The following is a 21,812-nucleotide window of genomic DNA, read 5'->3' as shown; positions in this document are numbered from 1 at the left end:
TTTGTGAAAATTAGAGAGTGGCAGTTTAAAAGGACATTTAGTTGATGTAGTCACCGGAGTGGTAATAGCACTCACCTAGACACATCACAGTGACCACTGTAGCCTGGGTTTGATACACTGCAGTATGATAAGTGAGCAAGGTATACATGATTGTCCATGCAACCCCTCCCCTGTAAAGTGTCAGGGTGTAGTTTTGTCATACAGTGCAAAAATATAGGTCTGCAAAGGTTAAAACACTTGATTTCACCTAAAAATTAGGCCTACATAACATTTAGAAATAAGCATGATAAGGAACATTGCAATATATGCAGGAACTCTTTCATAAAGCTCACATATGGTACCTATTCTATAATACTCTAGGATTTCCATGTGACTACATTGCAACTGGTATACGATAGCAATCGGAAATTCATGTTACTTAATTTCCAAGCATACATAAAACATTCTAACTGACTCATGTTTTAGGAGCATATATATTGACATAGAAATATGCACAATTTCATATGATTCCTAAAATACACCTCATGAACTTGTACACTTCCTTGAGTTAGCAATGAGACTGTCAAATTTTGCGACGTCCAATCAGAGTTTGATGAATCGAATCCATTAAACCCTTGATTTCCTACAGGGCAAAGCAGGTGTGGTGTGCAACTGATGACTCCTCATTTATGCTTGCATATGCAGCAAAGTTGTTCTTGGATATTTAAGTATTTCATAGAGCTGATCCCCATGCTCAATCCAAGACTATATTGTATAGACAAAGATCACCCAAGCTCCTGTAACAGCTTTTCAATGAAGGTGTATTCGCTGTCGTAGTGCACGCCCGGAGTGCACGTTAGAATATGACCATTGCTAGGTCAACTGGATCTCGCTTTCTTTGTTACGAACCACTGATCGAAATGATCGCAACACAAAGTCTATGGCATATCAAAATTCGGAACAGGTGTATGAGCCCAGGCTTGGAGCAATAACCAATGGTTACTAACATGCAATACAGCAGCGAATTATCACAGCCCGATTACATAATAAATGTAAAATAAATGTAGATATTTATATAGCGCTTTATGCCGTAAACAGCCTCAAAGCGCTTTACATTTATTCGCCGTCATTAGAATATGTCGGAACCACGTTTGCAGCCTACAATTGGCGCAGGGTTCATCAGTACAACGACTGTGACAACCCCTAACAGCTTCCCATTGCACCTGGGTGGGGTGAGGCAAGCGAGGCAAAGCGCCTTGCCCAAGGGCGCAACATGGTGGTGGGATGGGGACTCAAATCCATGCACATCAAGCAAGCTCTCAGATTATGAGTCCAAGGCCGTAACCACTGAGCCACCGTGCCCTATATCCCATAATCCTTCAATTGAAACATGATTCTCTGAAGAAGATTTCGAATTTTTGGACATTGGGTTTTGGCAGTCTTCCTTGGGATTTAGGGTCATTTATGTTGTGAAATAAACTTCTTCATTGTATAATTTAATTGATAAACACCAGCAAAACCTCGCGAGGCCAAAGATAACTCTGACAATGCCTTTATAGCTTTTCTTGATATGATTATACTTGACCAAGAATAAATTCCCTCATAGGCTACTGTGTTCATGGTGTTGCAACATAGACAATGTTTTAATCACATATTGTTCAAAAGGTTTCACATGTTTTTTGGCAATATTAATGTTTCCTGTGATATCCAAATTTCCTATTGTCGTGCTCTGATGAAATCATAAGAATAGGGTTATCTTCAGTGCTCCTTCAAAAACAAAATTTCTGTATGTTATCACTTGCCCAATATTGAAAACCTGATCAAACTGAGGTGGTCACAGACTCCCAGCACATCCCTCAAAATAAGCCAAATGAAAGATGTTGCAAAGTCAAGGATTGCTGAAATGCTCAAGTTCAAAATAATCTCCAAAAATTATCTTAGTTTGTTATATGAAATGGTTGCAAAAATCAATGAATTTGCAGCAAAAATCAAGGTACCTAACTTTCCAAATGAGTCATATAGTTCACAGACTAGGGCTTATGCTGTCAGCTAGCTGCATATCAATGCCTATTAGCTGTACTATAGGTGAAATGTTTCATACCTAGATGTCCACTTGTGTCATTTTTTTTTCTCTCTTTTAACCCAGGAGGCTGGTAGTTCACCCAGGGCCCGGAAAAAATGTTTATTGCCAGAGTAGCAAGACAAATTTCCCTGTACTGTGTGTTTGTATGTACAAATGGGGTCACAATATCCTACCAGAATCAAAATTTCCCCAGTTTTTCCCACCATGAGTTCACCTAGGGGCAGAGTGTATGGCTATATTCATGTGTTTGTTGCAACTGCATGGGAGGGGGTGTGGGCTCAAGCATCCTGCAGTTGATACATTTTTGTTCTGTTGTAACATGATGCAACAAAAAAGTAACATTTATGTTATACAATTTATTTCTTTGAAAGTGGTGTTTCTGGCAATCTTACATCAGGCACAGAATGAGATGAAATGTTTCACCATATTCTCATCATAGAGATTCATATTTCTTCACTATCAACAAAATGCAATAGATAATAGACATTTGGCAAGTCAAGATACACATGCTGTACTGTCACAATGATGCAAAATTGTTGCGGAAAATTAATTCACTGAAAGAAGACGTTAGTTTAGGGCAGAATCTGTTATTAAAGTTGTTTCACATATTCATGATCTAAAAGTATCAGTTCCTGATTGATGGATAGGTACATTTTAATTGAAAATTGTTTTTAAATATACTTAATTTCACTGCCAAAGGTATTCTCATTTACATTTATGGGGCAAAATTCACAATGATCACCAAGAGAGTATATATCCAAAGCCAAAACAAGATTTCAGGATCATAAACTTTCAAGGGATCACACTTTTGATGAACTGAATTTGTGGAATTGGGCATTGGATTTATTTTACCTGCCCAAAGTGTATGACAGATAATCAACTCTCACTTACCTGCTCAATGAGAATGGATAGGTTATTCATGCTGTTTATAAGTGAAGTAATACTAATAGAGTACTATATCATGCAACTAAATTATCATGCATTCTAATATAAAAGGGAGATACAAACAGAGCTGGTGGTCTATTGCCCCTATTGCCTTTATAATTGATCAAATACATGTACTATACAGCTTCCTATACTGCATAACTTTTGGATATGTTACTGGTCTGTTTGTTGTCATGCATTCATCAGTAAGAAACTGGCTATCAATTTGTGCATTATTTCCACAGTATGACAATAATTATATACTCAGTTTACTACACTCAGCTCTGTTTGAATTCCTTTATATATAATACCCGGGTATAATACACATCCAGATGACTCCTTAATAGTACACATAGTTAAGGTACCCCATGTTTAACCATTTCTCATAAGGTACCCAACACAGAAGTAATCTGACTGTGTATTAAACACAACAAGATAGGGATCTGTTCTTCAACAGGAAACACAAGTTGTCATCACAAACTGACCTGAGATTTTGATCACTGACAAGTCTTTTATAAGAGTAAACAAGTAGTGTCTTTAAAAGGGCACCAGGGATAGAGAGTTTGGACTTTACGCACCATCAAATATCAACATAAATTGTTTCAAATTGATTAGTTTATAAACATTTCAGAATATAATTTAAACACAAAGTTGAATGCCAAATATTTCAAATCTAAAGTTAGGAGCAAACATAAACTTTGTCCCTGTGAAGTAAAAATAAAATTTGACAAAATTGGCATCTGACAGGGTGATGTTAAGCTTGTGTGTGGGAGGAAGCAGTGCTTGTATTAATCAATGTCAGATACACATTAATTTTGTTTTTCTGATGACAATTACAAGACCAGGATTAGAACATTGTCCCATTACAAGGAAAGGAAGTTTGTGTCAATCATTTCATTCAGTGCAAAGTTTGACATTTATAAGAATGGCATATTGGATTCAAACAAATTTTTTTACACAATTTTTTTCAAGAATTGATTCACAGTTTCTTGTCAAAAGTATGAACTTGGAGTCAGGTCTCAAATTCGCCTCCTTCAGCAAACAATGACATCATTTGGTACTTTCTGATCTATTTTTGATACCAGTACTCTATAACCATGCACAGTTTTTAATTTAACTCCATTGCTTAGAGTCCATGATCATAATTTGAGATGGCTATCTAGAGAGACTACGGGCCGGTTTCTCGAGGCATTGCTAGTGGCCAGGCTTCCTAAGCCATTAGGCTTAAGCCCAATTAGTCCTATATACCAGTGCTTTCAATTTCAAATTGTAAATCACCTAGAAACAGAATCAATAAAATGGATCTACATTGATAGGGCTAGCCTGCTGGCTTGGGAAGCCTGACCACTGGCCAAGCTTCGAGAAATCGGAGCAATGAGTCTTGAGTATCAGTATTTTAGTATAATGAATTGTGAGTATTAGTACCAGAATATGTGTATTGTCTATTGATTTAGACCTGAGAAAAAATGATTGACTAATGAGTACTGGTGTCAGTAAGATACTATGGAGTATGACAATTTGAAGTCTGGAATGCACTAGTGTCATTGTAAAGAAAGGAAGGTGAAAGGAGGATTTCAACCATGCAAAAAATAGGCCCAATGATTCTGAAGTAGAAACTAAGTCAAAAAGTATAGGTGCATCACATATAGGAGTGACTTCACAAATCAGCTATTGTAGTTGAAATTCATACACCCCCTATGGAGGATGTGACCTTAAATCTCCCACACCAGGGTGTGTATACTTATTTGAAATGGAGTCACCCATTCAGGTAACCCCACTTGAAAATCACACTCCCTGTGTGGAAGATTAAGGTCGTATCTTCCATAAGTTTTAAGGAGTGTATGGACTTCAACTGGAATAGCCAAATGTACTTCTCAAACACTTTATTGACTTCAAATTTCACTTCAATATCATGTAATTAGCCTATACCATTCATTCCACATCACCACATTCCTGATAGCAAGTCTTGTTTCAGTGCAATATATCTCACCTGCGGATTTCGATGTTGCATCATTGGCTAAGTTCTCTTTGTAATCCACGTCACCATGGTAACCATCACTATAGTAACCTTCATGGATCTTCTGTCTTTCTGCAGGAAACTCTGTGGCTAAGCTATCTTCATCCAGGTACACTGCATATGTAGAATCTTGTTTTTGTACTTTTGTGTGACTAGGCTGTTCATCTTCATGTGGATGAGTACGGGACGGTACTTTTTGAGATCTCCGATCTTCGTTAATATTCTCATACAATTCATCCTGGGATGGTTCGTTTCCATTGATATTTTCATACAATTCATCCGGGGGCTGAGGCGGCTCTGACCTGGTCCTGTATATAATACGCGCTGAACGCAGATCATCACGTTCAATTGGGCAACGCTCTGGCAACATGGGAGCTTCCTCTTCCAGTACTTGCTCTTTGACATGAGTCACTTCATACACTGGTTCAAATGGTACATCATCACTGCTATAGCTCTGTCGATAGTCACTAAATACAGACCCTGATGACATGGATCTGGACACAGGATTATGTGTTCTTGAGGAATTACTTCTGCTGGTGGAACTTGTTGAGGAACTCTGTTGTGAGCTCTCACGACTACGGTTCACTCCAAGACGCAAGTTAATTTCTCGTTCCCAACCGAATGACATCTGACGAGACCCTCTCGGGGAATTTGGAGGAGAATGGCTTTGGGTGCTGCTTACAGAACTGTTACGACTTGAGGATATGTCAGCTGATGCACGGATATCAGCAGCTATGCGCTCGAATATAGCGGCTCTTTCACGCACTGGAACATGGAGATTCCTGACGGATTCTCGATAAGAACGCAATGGTTTTTCCTCCATATTGCCTTGTTTGTTGTCAAGGGGTTGTGATGGAATGTCTTCTTTAAATGTGTCATTTAATTCATTGTTAATCACTGAGATGTTACTCACCCTCTGAGGGTCTAATAAGAAACAAAAGATAATTATCTACTTGCAGCATGTTAGGCAACAAAACCATCATCAAAATCACTTCATCTAACATGCTGCAAATAATGTAATTATCAAGTTAATTTAGAAACAAAAAGTAAAAAGATGTTAAATACACACAACAGTTACAGTGTGCGCTAACTGTTCACATCAGCAGGTTAGCATTTCTTGCTGCTATGGTAAATTTGAGCAAAAGAGGTGGAGAATTCAGCAGAGTAGCAAACTAAAGGGAGGAATCTATTGCTACACATTACAACCAACTAAACTATGAAGCCAATGAGCCAAAGCCAATGATAAAACACATAACTATTTTGTTAGTTTGGCAAAATCAAAGAGAGTTAATAAAACTACATGAATATTCTAATAACACAAGCTTGTGATTAAAAATGAATGATATGTTTTACATGCTTTATGTTTATGTATCAATAAATGTATTACTAAATTACATGATTGCAGCTATGCAGGTAAAGCAAACTGGTTAATGAAGCAGTCCATGCATGGCTTTAGATTATTCAAAGAAATCCAATTTTATTTGAAACTCTCATTCTTTGCTCTTGAACTAAATCTTCCCAAAGCCAAAACATTCTTATGGTTTTCAATTATCATAGCCCCAAAATAACAACTTATAAAAAATTTTAGTCACATTCTTAAATTTCAGTCACAATAACCCATGTAATTTTAGTTTTAAAAGTATTTTAAGTAAAATTTGGGTTTGTTTTACAGACCAAATCCATGAAAGACCCAATCACTGCCACAGTTGGGAGTTTTGGGATGAAGGATAAGGTTAGGTTGAATAACGTGGCAGTTGTCCTGGTGAATAACATAGTGGCTCCTATTGGGATTTAAAAAGCAACAAAAACAGTCAATATTCAGGAAGCCCTTGTTCTAATCCAGAAGCATGGCTTAATCCTAATCATGGCTTAACAATGAACAGGATCAGGAACAGAATAAAACTAGGCAAAGCAATGCAAAAATAAAAAGCAAATAAAAGTTTCATTTATACAGGTTTAGCAGGATATAGTTCATTTCAGCAAAGCGTGAGGTTACAAGGTTATTAACATGCAATTTTGACATGCGTTTTGTGATACTGGAGTTAGCGAGATACATGTATACATTATACATACTTGTAATTGTAACTTTTATCAATTTATTGTATTTTTTTCATGCAACATGCAGATTGTATACTGAGCTTGACCAAAATCTCATTTCTTTACGTACATCATTACATTTCAGTTATCTTTGCTTTTGAAGCAAGTACAATCAAGTCCAAATAAGTTATCAGTTGTGATATAATATAAAAGGTTTAGGATATAATCATGCAGGTTTGGGAAGGTGTACAGACTTACCATCATCAGTACTAGTGTCAAGTTTCAAATTATCCAGATCCAAACTAAACCTTCCACATGAATCAGCAGATACACGTGTATCATCCAGATCATCACTATCTCTTGGCGATGCACAGATAATCTCTTCCAAATTAGCACTATATCTTGAGCCTAAATCACTCCCTGAGCTTATCCTTGGCATTGGGGTTGGTCTTGTTACATGAAGCTCATTCTGGTTCTTAGATTCCTCATCATGATTAATTGGTTCAATTACTCCATATCGTCTTTGGCCAGGTGTACCATCTTCTTGCAGTATTTCTGTTTCATTACTATTTATTTCCATTTCAGGCTCGATGTTCTTATTATCATCATTTTCAATGTTTGGGGACACTACTTCCTGTGGTGGGGGAGTGTGTAACAGTTCTGATATATCAGTTTTTATAGTTGCTATAGATGTTCTAGGTGCAGGCATAGGTGGTTTCACATGCCGTACAACTGGTTTAGTTTTTGAGAAACCTGTAATTGAATTTTTGTTAATCTTATCCTCATCATGTAGTTGGTTTTCATCTCCTAAGGCAGGTTCAGATTCAGCCGTTCCACTACGAGGTCGTAGTGGTAATTTTGCTGTAGGCTTGACAACTTTCCCATCAGATTGAGTTCTAAATAGTAATGGTTTAGGTGCTATGGGTGGTTTAGCACCAAGGGCTTTCTGCAGTTTTGGGTGTGGTTTGGGCTGCTTCTGATCTGGTTGATCAGGAGGAGAATCCTCCAGATCTTGGAACTTGTCCGCATCCAAATCGGCCATACTTTGGACGAACCTTGAATATCGGTCGTAAAAAGGCAGTAACGATTTGTCTACAGTATCATCACACTCATCACTCGCTTCGCTCATTAACACCTCTGAAGTAGTATGGTACAACTTTGTATGACCATTTGTGATGACATCCTCGATATTACTAGTAAGATCAATTAGGTCCCGAGTATCATTAGCAAAATCGTTTTTATCGTTGATGGCTTTTTCCTCATCACCATTCACCAATCGGTTATTTTCTTCACTGATATCTACCACTTGCTGTTCCCATTCATGAATACACATATGATGGGATATCCCGTATCTCTTTTTCTTTCTCTCCTCTGGACTGCGTAAGATTCTACAGTCATTGTCGAGGCCATAGAGGGCATCCTTGTGGTCCGTTGCAAACGACATCATAGAGGTGAAATCGCCAACGTCGCTCCATACTGCAAAGATATCAAATATTACAAAAACGTTATTAGGATGTATTAAACTGAGAATATAACTTTTGACATTCAATAATAACATTTAACCCCCTGAGCACTACCTGCCGATATAACATTGCCTCTGATTGGTCAATTACATGATATCTTCACTTTAATCACCAATCAGAATGGAGCTTTGCAAATAATTCACCCCAATTTTTGTGTGGTGAAATTATTCTAACAATGTTGCTGATTGGGCCAATTGATAATGAAAACTACTTTTTGGCCAATCGGCAGGTAGTTCTCATGGGGTTAAAGAACATTTTATGAGGTAACAATTGAATCAAATAATCAAAATCATTGTTATTTAAAGCACAGCAGACATGCACATCATCACAGTTTGCATGGTTGGCTTCAGTTTACATGTAGATTATCAATCAGTTCAAGGTTGAGAGCAAACCAATGTAAACATGAAGTATGTAAACACTTCCGTGACGTGTGTTTGTAGCAAAAACTAGAGCGGAGCTGAAGTCATACCTGGAGTCTGTCATACGTCCTAAGTCAAACGTGGTATCAGTGAATGATTACATTAGGAGATACTATATTATGACATGGGATGTACTTTTTTATCAGTTTGTTCTCGAAGTAAAATGACAAGAGTCTATACATGTATGAGTACATAACACAGCAGATATGTGTTGCCTTTCCACTTAAAACAAGGTACTTTTTTTAACAGAGTCCCCAGAATAAAAAGCAGTATCTGTAGTAGGTAATGCAAGAAGGTGATACAGCATTTGTACTTGCAAAGGCAGTTAATTTCATAGCAATTTAATAGGATTCGGGTTAGGATTGGGTGGTGATCATCATGGTTTTTGGTTTGCTGCTCCTTTATGTCTATAGTTTAAAATGCAGAACGAAATTATCATTTTTTGTTGTCTACATACTTACATGTACTGTAGGTACTAGACTATATTACTAATTAGCATCAATTGATATTCAACTATTATCAGTTAGTTGTCAGCTAATTGAAGATAAAACAATTTGGTTCCAAAGTGCACATTTCAATACACTTATAATAAAACTAGTATTAGTTTTCATATTTTCATATAAACAAAGTTGACTTATGCAGAAAACATAAAGTTAGTCTACATATTTTAAACCACTGTCAATATATGTATTTCAAAGAAAAATATGCTCATCTTCTTCAAATATGAACCCATGAACAATTCATATTTGAAGAATGGTTTGAATAGTTCTAGTACAAAGCAACAGTAAGTTTGCATTCAAGTTATAATACTACTGAGTATATTAAAGTAAACTGTGCTGGTAGAATTATGATTCTTGTTTTGTGGCTGTTATTAATTGTTCTCTCCCATTCTGGTTATGTGGGTGAAAAATGCGTAACAAGCTATAACAAATGATGCCTACATTGCCAAGGTTGTCACCATTCAGACAAATAAACTTCTACAATCACATATTTACAACCCTGGTCACTCAATTAGTCTAAAAATTAACTGCCCACACCAGTGCAAATAGAGGGTACAGCAAAAAGGGAGGAAGGTAGAATCTGTAGGCATATCCATAGAAGCACATCAACTAGAAGACAGCTCATGGCAACTATAAGATTGATGTGAGACCTCTCTTACTATTTTGCCCCAACTACCAATTTGCGACTTTACGCTCATTTCCTTGGTCATATATATTAAAGTAATCACTGATAGAAAGCAACATGGATACCCCATAACAGATTTGTTTTATCTCATGGTCATGATGGATCTTTATACACACTAGTTACTTAGAGGTCCATTTCCTTTGATCAGCCTTGAGGAAGCACAACATTTTTACTCTTACTCTTTTTATTTCTTGATACAATGACCAGTACATACCTGAAAATTGCAGCAATAAAATTCAATCAAATGCAGAAAAATCAACCAATGAAAGCTCACACTTAATTATGATGGTATTATTCCTGTAACACCATAAACTCCTACTTCATTCATAAACAGTGATAAATACAGAACACAATGTTGTCCACACTGACCACGAATATATTCTACCAGTCAATCCACCTACAATACTCCAACAGGAAAATATAACCGGGTCATAGGATGTTGATTGCAAGGCCATCCAAACTTTACTATAGTGTTGTGTGCATACAAACATTACAATCAATAATTGTTCTGCAACCATGGAAATCAGGGAAAGTCACTCTAAAAAGATTCATCAAACCCACAGATATGGTTCAAAAGATTCCAGTACATGCTCTGGTTCATTTATGATCCTAAGATGTGCTTATATATTGTACCCTCTGGTTTAATACCGGGTGTAATACTATCAAAACTGACGTTAATAATAACAATGGTTTGATAAAAAATTGCTATTCATTTCCTTATTTCTGCCACAATCTAAGCAAAAAAGGATAAGAATGAAATAAGAGTGCTAAAAATAGCACCGGTGTTTTACACAGGTCCCTGGTAGTGCATGGTAGCCTAAACTTATGTTTTGGTTTAGTGTTTGTTTGCTCAACCTAGGAATTCAAGCTGCACTTTTTTTTTCATTCTTGTATTTATTTATTTTAATCATATGCTGTTTTAATTGTATATGTATAAACCAAATATCCTTTAATCCCTTCAAAAAACAAATTCACTAGAAAAAATATTTAATGCAATCAAAATCTGTATCACACTTATAAACTGAAAAGAATTCATACTATAAAATTTAACTTGCTTATCACGGAGTACACTGCATGTCTTTTGTGTTGTGTACTTTTGTTTTAAGGTTTCTAAAGGTGGTTAAGTTTCATAGGCCTTTATACTGGCTTTCGTCTCACCTCCCCCATTTCACTTTGTTCTGTGCTCATTGTTGCCGTGACTGGGAAATAATGTTGATTTTTTTAAACATTCCTTGAGCCCCATCTTTTTATTTTAATAATATCTGCACTGGTGCAATGTATTTCTCATAATCTACCATGCGCGTATTTTGGGGGGGGCTTTGGGCCCCGGGGTCAAAGCAGGGGCGGCCAAAACGAAGGCGGCGGAAGAAGAAGGCGGCAAAAACAGGGCGGCAAAAACAGAGGCGGCAAAAACAGGGCGGCAAAAACGAAGGGGCGGCAAAGCGAATTGAAAAAGTATACAAAATTGTGAAAAAATGGTACTATAATTCACTTTTTCAAACCACGGTATGCCACTGTCTACAGTCACTCACACGACATATTCCAGCCATGTATTTCTCCTACCTAATAATAATTAAAGTAATAAATGCAACCCCGCCTGATGTTACAGTAGTATAATTCCATTTATAAGTATAATTGCTGGTATATCAATAATATAGTGGAATCCCTCAACCCGCATGACTCATACATCTGAGGGCACACACCGAATCATATGTTCAAATAATGCAAGATGTTACGGTCCGATCTAAATAATTCTTTGACAATTTAATATACAATTTATCAAATCATATAGCCAAGAGAATGACCAATAGGCTACATTTTAATTGTTAAATTTACAGGATAATGAGAAAAACTAAATTAATGAAATTATTACCATTTATCTGACATTTCTGAACAAAGCCGTTATTAATATTTGCATTTTAGAGTTCATTACAAACAAGGGCACGATAACACAAAGATTGGCCTGACCATAAACTTGTAACCAAATATTGTCATGTTTTCTCAGTATTAAAGGCATGCATTTAACAATTGAATCTAAACTGATGTAGGCTTGTTTGTACCCCGGGGTTGTACTTAAAGTACAGACCATATTTAAAGTCCAAAATCCAAATCATATGTCAAATCTTAGAATAATTAAAACATCATTCATATAATTTTTTGTTAAATTTGTCAGAACATAAATGTATTTTCTTATAATTTTGTGATGTGAAATACATTTTGGTTATATATTACCAATCAGAATGGCAATGCTATAATATTATTATTGCTATAAATATGTTGGTTCATTTGTTTTTCAGATAACATAAAAGTTCATACAACTATTCCACCCATCTGAGTTCAGATGCAGGTGAATCATCAGAAACTGTAATATTGACTAATTGATAAGCAATTCATTTGGTAGAGATATCATGGTTTTGATGAGTCCAAATGGTTATTACCCATTCGGATGTCATTAATCATCACAACATTGTGGTTTGCAAACTAAGTTTAGATTCATTTATTAATTAGGTAAACATTAGCTGGTGCAGCCCATTTTAGAACAATTTTTGTTGTTGTTGGACACTGTTGAAATCTGCATTTAAAATAAGTATTTTTAAATCTACTTTTTCTAATTAGACAATGATCATTCAGCCGTTTCTCCAGCATATCATACGCATATTAAGGAAAGATATAGTGGTACTGTTTTCCTAAGCCATTTTAGAGCGTTTTAGTTAAACGGCGGCCCATGAATGTGTGCCAAAAATTGCTTGCCCCCCTCTCGGCTCGCCAAAAAATTGCTTGCCCCCCAATTTTACCCTACCCCAGGGCTCATAATTATTGCACAGCCTCTAATTGCATCATACCAATTCAACAACAAAACAAATCCACTTGCTAAGATAAATAAACAGAATGCCGCTAAATACATAAGAAACTAAATAAGTTCTTGTTTCAGCTAAAACAAACCAGTACTTTCCAATATTGACCACACCACAAAAGGCACAAAATAATCAGGATATATTTTCTAATGAGTCATGGTAATCATGTACCTAATTCAGCAAGTTAGACTCTTATTGTTATTCCTATTGTTAACCACTAAGGTATTACTTACATCTCACAAGGCTCGTTTGAAAATCACATGTTTTTTACCTAACTATTTTTATTACAAATTAATCAAGTATACTGATAAAACAAACAATACAACTGGTCAACTACCTTTTCAAGGTTCATTTGGTTTTTGTTGGATTGCATCTGAATTTGTACTGAAATTTGGCTTTTGATTTGTACAGAAGACCCAGGGCCGTAGCAAGGTTGCAAAATGTGGGGCAAGTTGGCAACCATCAAAATATAGGTCGATCAAAATACAAATGTGCGCAAAAATTTGAATAAAGCTATAAAGTAAAACATAACAGGTTTCTGAGTAGGGTGACCATGGCTTCCCCGACCACCCCACTAGCTACAGCCATGATAATAGCAAAGGGGTGCATGGAGTGCACTACGACAGCGAATTGAGCAATCTAAGCCCTTACCCTCAAGCCTCTTCAGGAGGTTGTCTCCCCGGGTTTGTCTCACCATAAAAATCACACCATTAGTGTAACCAGGAAAGTTGAAAAAGACTTTCCTGGTGTAACATTTGAAGTAAATATCCACTTTGTGTAATGTACTTACATTTACTTACACTTTCCAGGCATTATGGCTAACTAGTCTTGCTTTCCTCCATACAAGATTTAAATCTACATCTAAACAAAGCTTTCTGTTTGTGTAGTACAATTCATAAGTGTCTGGACTATTTCATCACATTTCCATTCAGTAATTTGAATCTTACAATCTAAACATTTTCATTCTTAAGTAATCACATAAGCAGTAATACAAGTGCCTCTAAAAACCACTTTATTTTGTAACAAAGGCTAGGGACAATGGTTAGTTCCTCTCTTTCCTGAACCAAATTTTATTTTATTAAGATATGCTGCTGTATATAGAAAAAAACTCCTATTAACTTTTACTACTTTCATGCTTCTAATGAATACAATCCTTGTAAAATGTGTTTTTATAATATTTTTGCTTCGGAAAAGTGGTCTTCAATTCCAAATGTTGGGGAAAGTGGAAATCTTGTTTTAATCAAAGATGCTCCCAATTCAATTCAGATTTTTTTTAGTTGGCTGTGCTTAGTATGCTATTCTGCACAAAATACATTTTCCTGAATTCTTGAAATAATTTGACACACATACTACCTGTTTGATTTTTAAGAACAAATGTAACAGGTGCCTGAAGTAACAGACAAAACTTTTGATTATTCATAAAAATAGAGGAAGATGATTTGAGTCACATACGATGCTATATCAAGACATAACACACCCACTTGAAACATACTAACAAATTGCAATGAACTTTGTATCCACCTTCACTGTCTATGAGCAGAGAAATATTTCAAATTAAAATTTGAATTATTTGTCCAATAAAAAAAAGTGAATACAATGAATCTGTTCAGTGAAGTGTCTTATAGGACTATTATGATAGGGTTTTACATAATATATTTGGGTGTATATGCTTGAACTCCTTCAATTATAAGATGCCAAGTGTAATATACAGCCTGAGGTGGAAGGGGACAAGTTCCCCTGCATCATCATGATCATCATGACATGATACATGAGAGCACAGTGTGGCCCAGCTCTCTTAGGGCTCTGAATATTCTGGTGCAAGAGGTCCCCAGTTCAATTCACGATGGAGGTAAAATCAAATTGATCAGCTCTCTCCATTATCCCTTTGACATTTTGGGGGCAAAAAAAAGTAATATCAACTAACTTGTCAAGTGCACAGGTGGAACAATTTAACAGAATTGTCTGTCTTTTGCAAGTTTTACTTAAAGTTCTTCACTTTAATGCAAAATTTAGTATTTCCTCGATTCTAATTTTAGCTTAAACTTCCTGACCTCGTCACCTTCACCTTGCTCTGTAGGATTAGTAGTAGGATATCTAATTTGAAGTTTTCTATCAAGTATTGTTGACAATTTGTTGTCATTATGTAATGCCCAAGTTTGAACTTTTAACAAAATGAAAAAATATGAGACAAGATTTGTTTTAAAGGAAAATCTTTTTTTTTTTTTAAACAGGTCAAGCAAACAAATAAGTTGGCAAACTGAGATTCTCCCCTTTTGACCCAAAAGCTAGGCTGACAATAAAATTGTTCACTTGATTGTTTCGGAGCAGCCTTCTTTTCTTTGCTCTTTATCTTCAAATCTGTTTCTCTCTTTTCTTTGCACATATGCTAGCATACAAACATTTAAGCCTGGTTTGAGCATTGAACCAGGAACTATCAGGACTCAAGCATGTCTCCGCACGGAGCGACTGTTTAAACATATCAAACAAACAAAACAATTTAAAAACACAAATCTTTCAACTTCAGCATTTTATTTGAGCCTTGTCCATTTTAACAAACAAACTTGTTTGAATGGCTGAGATTGAACATAATACTAATATAACAGTTGACAATTAACATGCTCATCCCTGAAGATCAAATGCAATAAGACCATGAATATAATGACAATATGATGAATATTATGGACACTTGCCAACCTTACAATTGTTTTGTTATTAATTCCAGGCGCCTGAAACTAATTTGAAATGATTTGTATAGTTTGTGCCCTTGTACTAGAATCATGATATCTATTTTCATACACACAAGTCACCATAACTATTATGAAAGTGAAACAATTAATTAGTAAACAATTATTATTAATACCAGCCAGGGATGTTTCTCTCACATCCCTGATATAAGTCAGGTGCCATGAACAGGTTGTATATATTGCCCACAGATCCTGGATAGCAATTTTGATATTTCATCTAGGATCTATGATTTTGCCATACAAGTTAGTGAAGTCATACCTAATTTGGACACCTAAATGCACAAATCATCCATCCATATTTGTATACTACATGTATGCAGAAACACAACAATAATGTATTCCAAGAAAGGAGAGGACAAACTAGTGGGTCCAATAAAGACACAGGAGAACGTACATGTAACACTTGTTTAGTGTGGAAGCAGGGATACATGTGTGAAACATGTTTCATATCCCTAGTGGAAGGGACCCTGACACACCCACTCTAAGATGACAAAAGTTGTAGTATTTATGTGCAAGCCAAATTTTTTGCCTATTTTTTGCTCTTCTTCCCATTTTTTGTGTGTCCGGGAGGCCCCCCCCCCCCCCCACTGGTTACGCCACTGCGTGCAAGCAGACTCAAGGCTGCATCATGCATGCGAAAGAAGAACTGGAACAAGTTCTAGGAGAATGCAGAATAAAGATAAACATTTTTATTTGCCAAAACGCAAACATGGTTTATATCATGGACTGTTCTACAGTCCATGTTTATATACTAATATTCAACAGTGGACCTCTGTGCCATCAACGTAAATATTATTAACCTAGTAATATTAGTAATCCTACCCTCTCTGCACCACTATACCTTTCCTTAGTGACAAACCCTATCATCAACTTTGTACCAAGTTCTTTTGTAAATCTACTCCTGCCAATACAATTCACTAATATTTTTTTACTCAACCATCAAATCTGTCTTGACAAATTGACTGATCAATTTAAATTCATTTTTATGTGGATAAGCTCATGGAATCCATCATCTTCAATAAGAATCCCCAAATGAGCAAAATTGGCCTTAGTTTGCTCAAACTTGGCACCTATTGGATTCATGTTCAATTGACCAAAGCCAGCTGAATTGAATTACAACTATCTACATAAATTTCCTGTATTTATGTAATATGAATTTAAAGCTCCATAAATGTAGCTTATATCGGAAGTTAAATTAAGTATTATGTACTTGGGGTCAAGGAGGTTATATAAACATGGAGACAGAATAGATTATGTAATGCATTGTTCCTTTGAACCAATTTGACGTGGCAACAGGCTATTCATAAAAGTGGCACCATTGTTTTTAAGCAAAATGGTTAAATTCTTCATACCCTTATAGTTTGCATATATTAATTTTATAAACACTAACCCCAGTTGGGGATGTAAGATCAGTTCACACTCAGTAAAGCAACTAAAACTACACAACAAGATTCCTATTGCAGTAGCCTGCACAGGTACACCATCACCAAGGTACCTGACTGGTGCACACAGAGTACCTACACAGTATCAATGTTGCTACTGCGCAGAATCCACCAGCTGTGGTATCACAGTGGCGTGGTACTGCACTGGTACTACACTGGTACTTGGCAATGGTGTACCTTTGCAGGCAGCCGCAATAGGAATGTGGTAGTGTGAAATGTGTTCGTCCACATGTAACAAGGCAATGAAAACTCAGTGTTTCGCTGTCCACACTTGCTGGTATATGTACCTGTGGATAGGTGTATGTGATGTTTGTACAAAACTGTACATGGTGTATAATATGGTGGGTGTGCATAGTATGCATGCCGCAGGGTGTGCTACAAGCAATGCAAATCTAGCCTGTTTTGTTATATAGTTTCCCCAGGTAAGAGACTTACCCCTAAATCAGCTCATTTCCTTGGTCATAATCAGAGCTGACATTCTAAAGCCTAAAGATTAACTTTGATCCCACTTCTGACACCAAAAACAAACTTCATATTTCTGTGGGTATTTATAGTGCTATCTAACCTCACCATTGACTTTTTTCAACATCATTTGCACACAAATTTGACCCATCGGTAATAAAGGCACTTGTTTAAAGTGGACAACTTGTTATAAAGGAATAATTTTATACTAAAACCTAAGGTCAAATTATTTTCCCCTTATAGTAGGGCTAACTTTCAAAAAATGAAATTCAAAAACATGTAAAGCTCATGTTTTATCACTAAATGATGGACAAGATATACTTTGAATGATGAATAACCCCCTGTTCCCACAGCGGTTTCCCTGGAGCGGCCAGCAATTCCCTGGATATATATGACTTAATAGGCTGATTTCATCATTGCATCACATGGAATCCATGCATGCACAGTTTTTTCACAGTGAGCTTTAGTCATAAAGGCGCAGGATTGGTCATTGCACAAATAGCCTTCAATTGCAAGAAAGTGTGCAATTTGTATAAATAGCACAAATTGCACAAATAGCCAGTTGCTTAAGCAATTTTCACAAATTGCATAAATAGCCACAGGTGTTGCAATTTGTGGAATTTATGTCAGTAAATTGCACGAATAGCCTACAGTTGCAGGAAAGTGTGCAATTTGTACAAATAGCACAAATAGCAACGTATGTAAGCAATTTTTACAAATTGCATAAATAGCCACAGGTGTTGCAATTTGTGCCATATATGTCAGTCAATTGCACAAATTGCCTACAGTTGCAAGAAAGTGTGCAATTTGTACAAATAGCCATGCACGTAAGCAATTTTTACAAATTGTAGAAATAGCCACAGGTGTTGCAATTTATGCAATTTATAAAAGCAATGAGGATTGACAATATCTGAGTTGCTTCCAGTAAGTGCTATTTGTGCAATTTGTGCAATTGGTGGAAAGAAAATTTAAGGAAGAAATGATACGTGCGAGGATGTTTATAAGCAAACAAAATCCGTCAACAACCCTAACTACGGTTACACTCAACTTTTCCGGGCTCGCGCTTCGCCATTTCTTTCGACAACCGCTTTCATATCATCATCGTCATCGTCATCGTCCTCCTCCTCCTCCTCCTCCTCCTCCTCCTCCTCATCATCATCATCATCATCATCATCATCATCATCATCATCATCATCATCATCATCATCATCATCATCATCATCATCAGAGTCATCAGAGTCATCATCATCATCAGAGTCATCATCATCATCAGAGTCATCATCAGAGTCATCATCAGAGTCATCATCATCAGAGTCATCATCATCAGAGTCATCATCATCAGAGTCATCATCATCAGAGTCATCATCATCAGAGTCATCATCATCCTAGGCATCATATCGGAGTCATCATCATCCTAGGCATCATCATTATAGTCAAAAGCTGCGTCGGCAGTGTGATGATATTATATACAATTCATCATCCTGAATCTGAGGCATCGACGCAGCTCTGTCCCATTGCTTTCGAGAACCGCCTTATTACAAACCGAGAAAATTTAAGGAAGAATGATACGATACGAGGATGTTTAGAAAGAAAAAACAAGTCCGAAAACCGCCCTAACACTAACACTAAACTTTTCGGGCTGCCTTAATCATCATCATCATCATCATCATCATCATCATCATCATCATCATCATCATCATCATCATCATCATCATCATCATCATTATCATTATCATCATCATCGTCGTCAACATCATCATCATCATCATCATCATCATCATCATCATCATCATCATATTCATCATATTCATCATTATCGGAGTCATCATCATCCTAGGCATCTTATCGGAGTCATCATCATCCTAGGCATCATCATTATAGTCAAAAGCTGCGTCGGCAGTGTGATGATATTAGGCTATATACTGAATCTGAGGCATCGCCGTCTTATCATCATCATGGTCATCATGATAATCCAAGTCTATATCATGCGATGCATCGTCATCAACAAAATTTCACGGTTGATTTAGCTCTTATTCCTGCTAATAGGGTAATTAGACTCCCAAAATAGCGCTGTCCCATTGCTTTCGAGAACCGCCTTATTACAAACCGAGAAAATTTAAGGAAGAATGATACGTACGAGGATGTTTAGAAAAAAAAAAACAAGTCCGAAAACCGCAGTAACTACGGTAACACTCAACTTTTAGGGCTCCCCTAATTTCAATATCGCTAATAAAATGACACCTTCATTCATTTTGTCATTATATAAGCGTAATCATCGTCGTCATCATCATTATCATCATCGTCGTCGTCTACACATCATCATCATCATCATCATCATCATCATCATCATCATCATCATCATCATCATCATCATCATCATCATCATCATCATCATCATCATCATCGTCATATTCATCATTATCGGAGTCATCATCATCTATGCATCATATCGAGTCATCATCATCCTAGGCATCATCATTATATCCAATCATCCGAGTCATACTTAATTTGAGGCATCGGCATCTTGTCATCCTCATCATCATCATCCTAGGCATCATACGGCAAGTCCGCCCGGCGAGTTAAGATTTTTACGGCAAGTCCTGCCGGCGAGAAGTTCAAAATTGCATAAATTGCACAAATTGCTGACGGCTAGAAGGGACTTGGCGATCAATGTCATAATTGCTTATATAGTCGGCACGTTAAAGCCCTTTCCACCAATTGAATATATGAATACAAAAGCCACCCAAGTCCATGGGACGTGATTTTGAGAGAAAAACCTGTGTATCATTTTAATTCCTTCAGTTAGATTTACCTGGTCAATATGGTAAGTTTTACGTGCAAATGAGTGGATTAACCTGTATTAGGTATGACGATTAGCATTTCAGGGACTTCGTGTGGTTCATTTTAAATTTTGGACTTGGGTGGTTTTTTGAATCATATACAAAGACAACAATGTTAGAATGAGATTACCACTAGTAAGATAATACAAAATAAAGCACACAGGTATGTATAATGTTGATAAGCATTCTGCCATGTAATATAACCCACACACTTTCCTTTATTAAACCCTTTTTTTTCTTCAAAAGTCAATCTCTAGCAATGAATGTGTTACAAGTGGACTTTTATACATACTGGATTTTAATCAATGTGTTACAAGACTCAAATCATGGAATTTGGGTGATTCTTTCATACATGCTATTTTTCACATGGTCAATAGACACACAGGATGAATTTGAGTTGTTCTTTCGTACATATGACAGGCCTATGTATAGCAACAATTTCCCATGCTTAACTCAATTTGGCCAACGTATGGACTTGGGTGGCTTTTGTATTCATATATTCAATTGCACAAATTGCACAAATAGCGATCATTGGAAGCAACTAGGATATGAGAAAAATAATCTAAGTTCAAAATTGCATAAATTGCACAAATTGCTGACGGCTAGAAGAGACTTGGCGATCAATGTCATAATTGCTTATATAGTCGGCACATTAAAGCCCTTTCCACCAATTGCACAAATTGCACAAATAGCGATCATTGGAAGCAACTAGGATATGAGAAAAATAATCTAAGTTCAAAATTGCATAAATTGCACAAATTGCTGACGGCTAGAAGGGACTTGGCGATCAATGTCATAATTGCTTATATAGTTGACACGTTAAAGCCCTTTCCACCAATTGCACAAATTGCACAAATAGCGATCATTGGAAGCAACTAGGATATGAGAAAAATAATCTAAGTTCAAAATTGCATAAATTGCACAAATTGCTGACGGCTAGAAGGGACTTGGCGATCAATGTCATAATTGCTTATATAGTCGGCACGTTAAAGCCCTTTCCACCAATTGCACAAATTGCACAAATAGCGATCATTGGAAGCAACTAGGATATGAGAAAAATAATCTAAGTTCAAAATTGCATAAATTGCACAAATTGCTGACGGCTAGAAGGGACTTGGCGATCAATGTCATAATTGCTTATATAGTCGACACGTTAAAGCCCTTTCCACCAATTGCACAAATTGCACAAATAGCGATCATTGGAAGCAACTAGGATATGAGAAAAATAATCTAAGTTCAAAATTGCATAAATTGCACAAATTGCTGACGGCTAGAAGGGACTTGGCGATCAATGTCATAATT

At 36.5% G+C, this 21,812-nt stretch overlaps 1 protein-coding gene across 4 annotated transcripts in view; it reads right to left on the bottom strand.

Annotated features, from left to right (window-relative positions):
* LOC140156749 (uncharacterized) overlaps positions 1-21,812 on the bottom strand; it is a 93,437-nt gene that overhangs the window by 32,332 nt on the left and 39,293 nt on the right. For 2 of the 4 annotated variants that reach the window (XM_072179704.1, XM_072179703.1), the window contains exons 2-3: positions 7,299-8,516; positions 4,977-5,927 (exon numbers count right to left, since the gene is read on the bottom strand). In XM_072179704.1, the coding sequence (XP_072035805.1) occupies positions 4,977-5,927; positions 7,299-8,487 (2,140 nt within the window). In that variant the 5' untranslated portion in view covers positions 8,488-8,516. Of the gene's footprint in view, positions 1-4,976; positions 5,928-7,298; positions 8,517-10,381; positions 10,458-21,812 lie in introns of those variants that run through there. The other 2 variants (XM_072179705.1, XM_072179706.1) reach the window with 2 other exon arrangements.

Source organism: Amphiura filiformis, chromosome 7 (genome assembly GCF_039555335.1).
Source record: "Amphiura filiformis chromosome 7, Afil_fr2py, whole genome shotgun sequence".
Classification (NCBI taxonomy): Eukaryota; Metazoa; Echinodermata; class Ophiuroidea; order Amphilepidida; family Amphiuridae; genus Amphiura; species Amphiura filiformis.
Note: the sequence above shows the minus strand (reverse complement) of the source record. Positions and strands in the feature narration are given on the sequence as shown.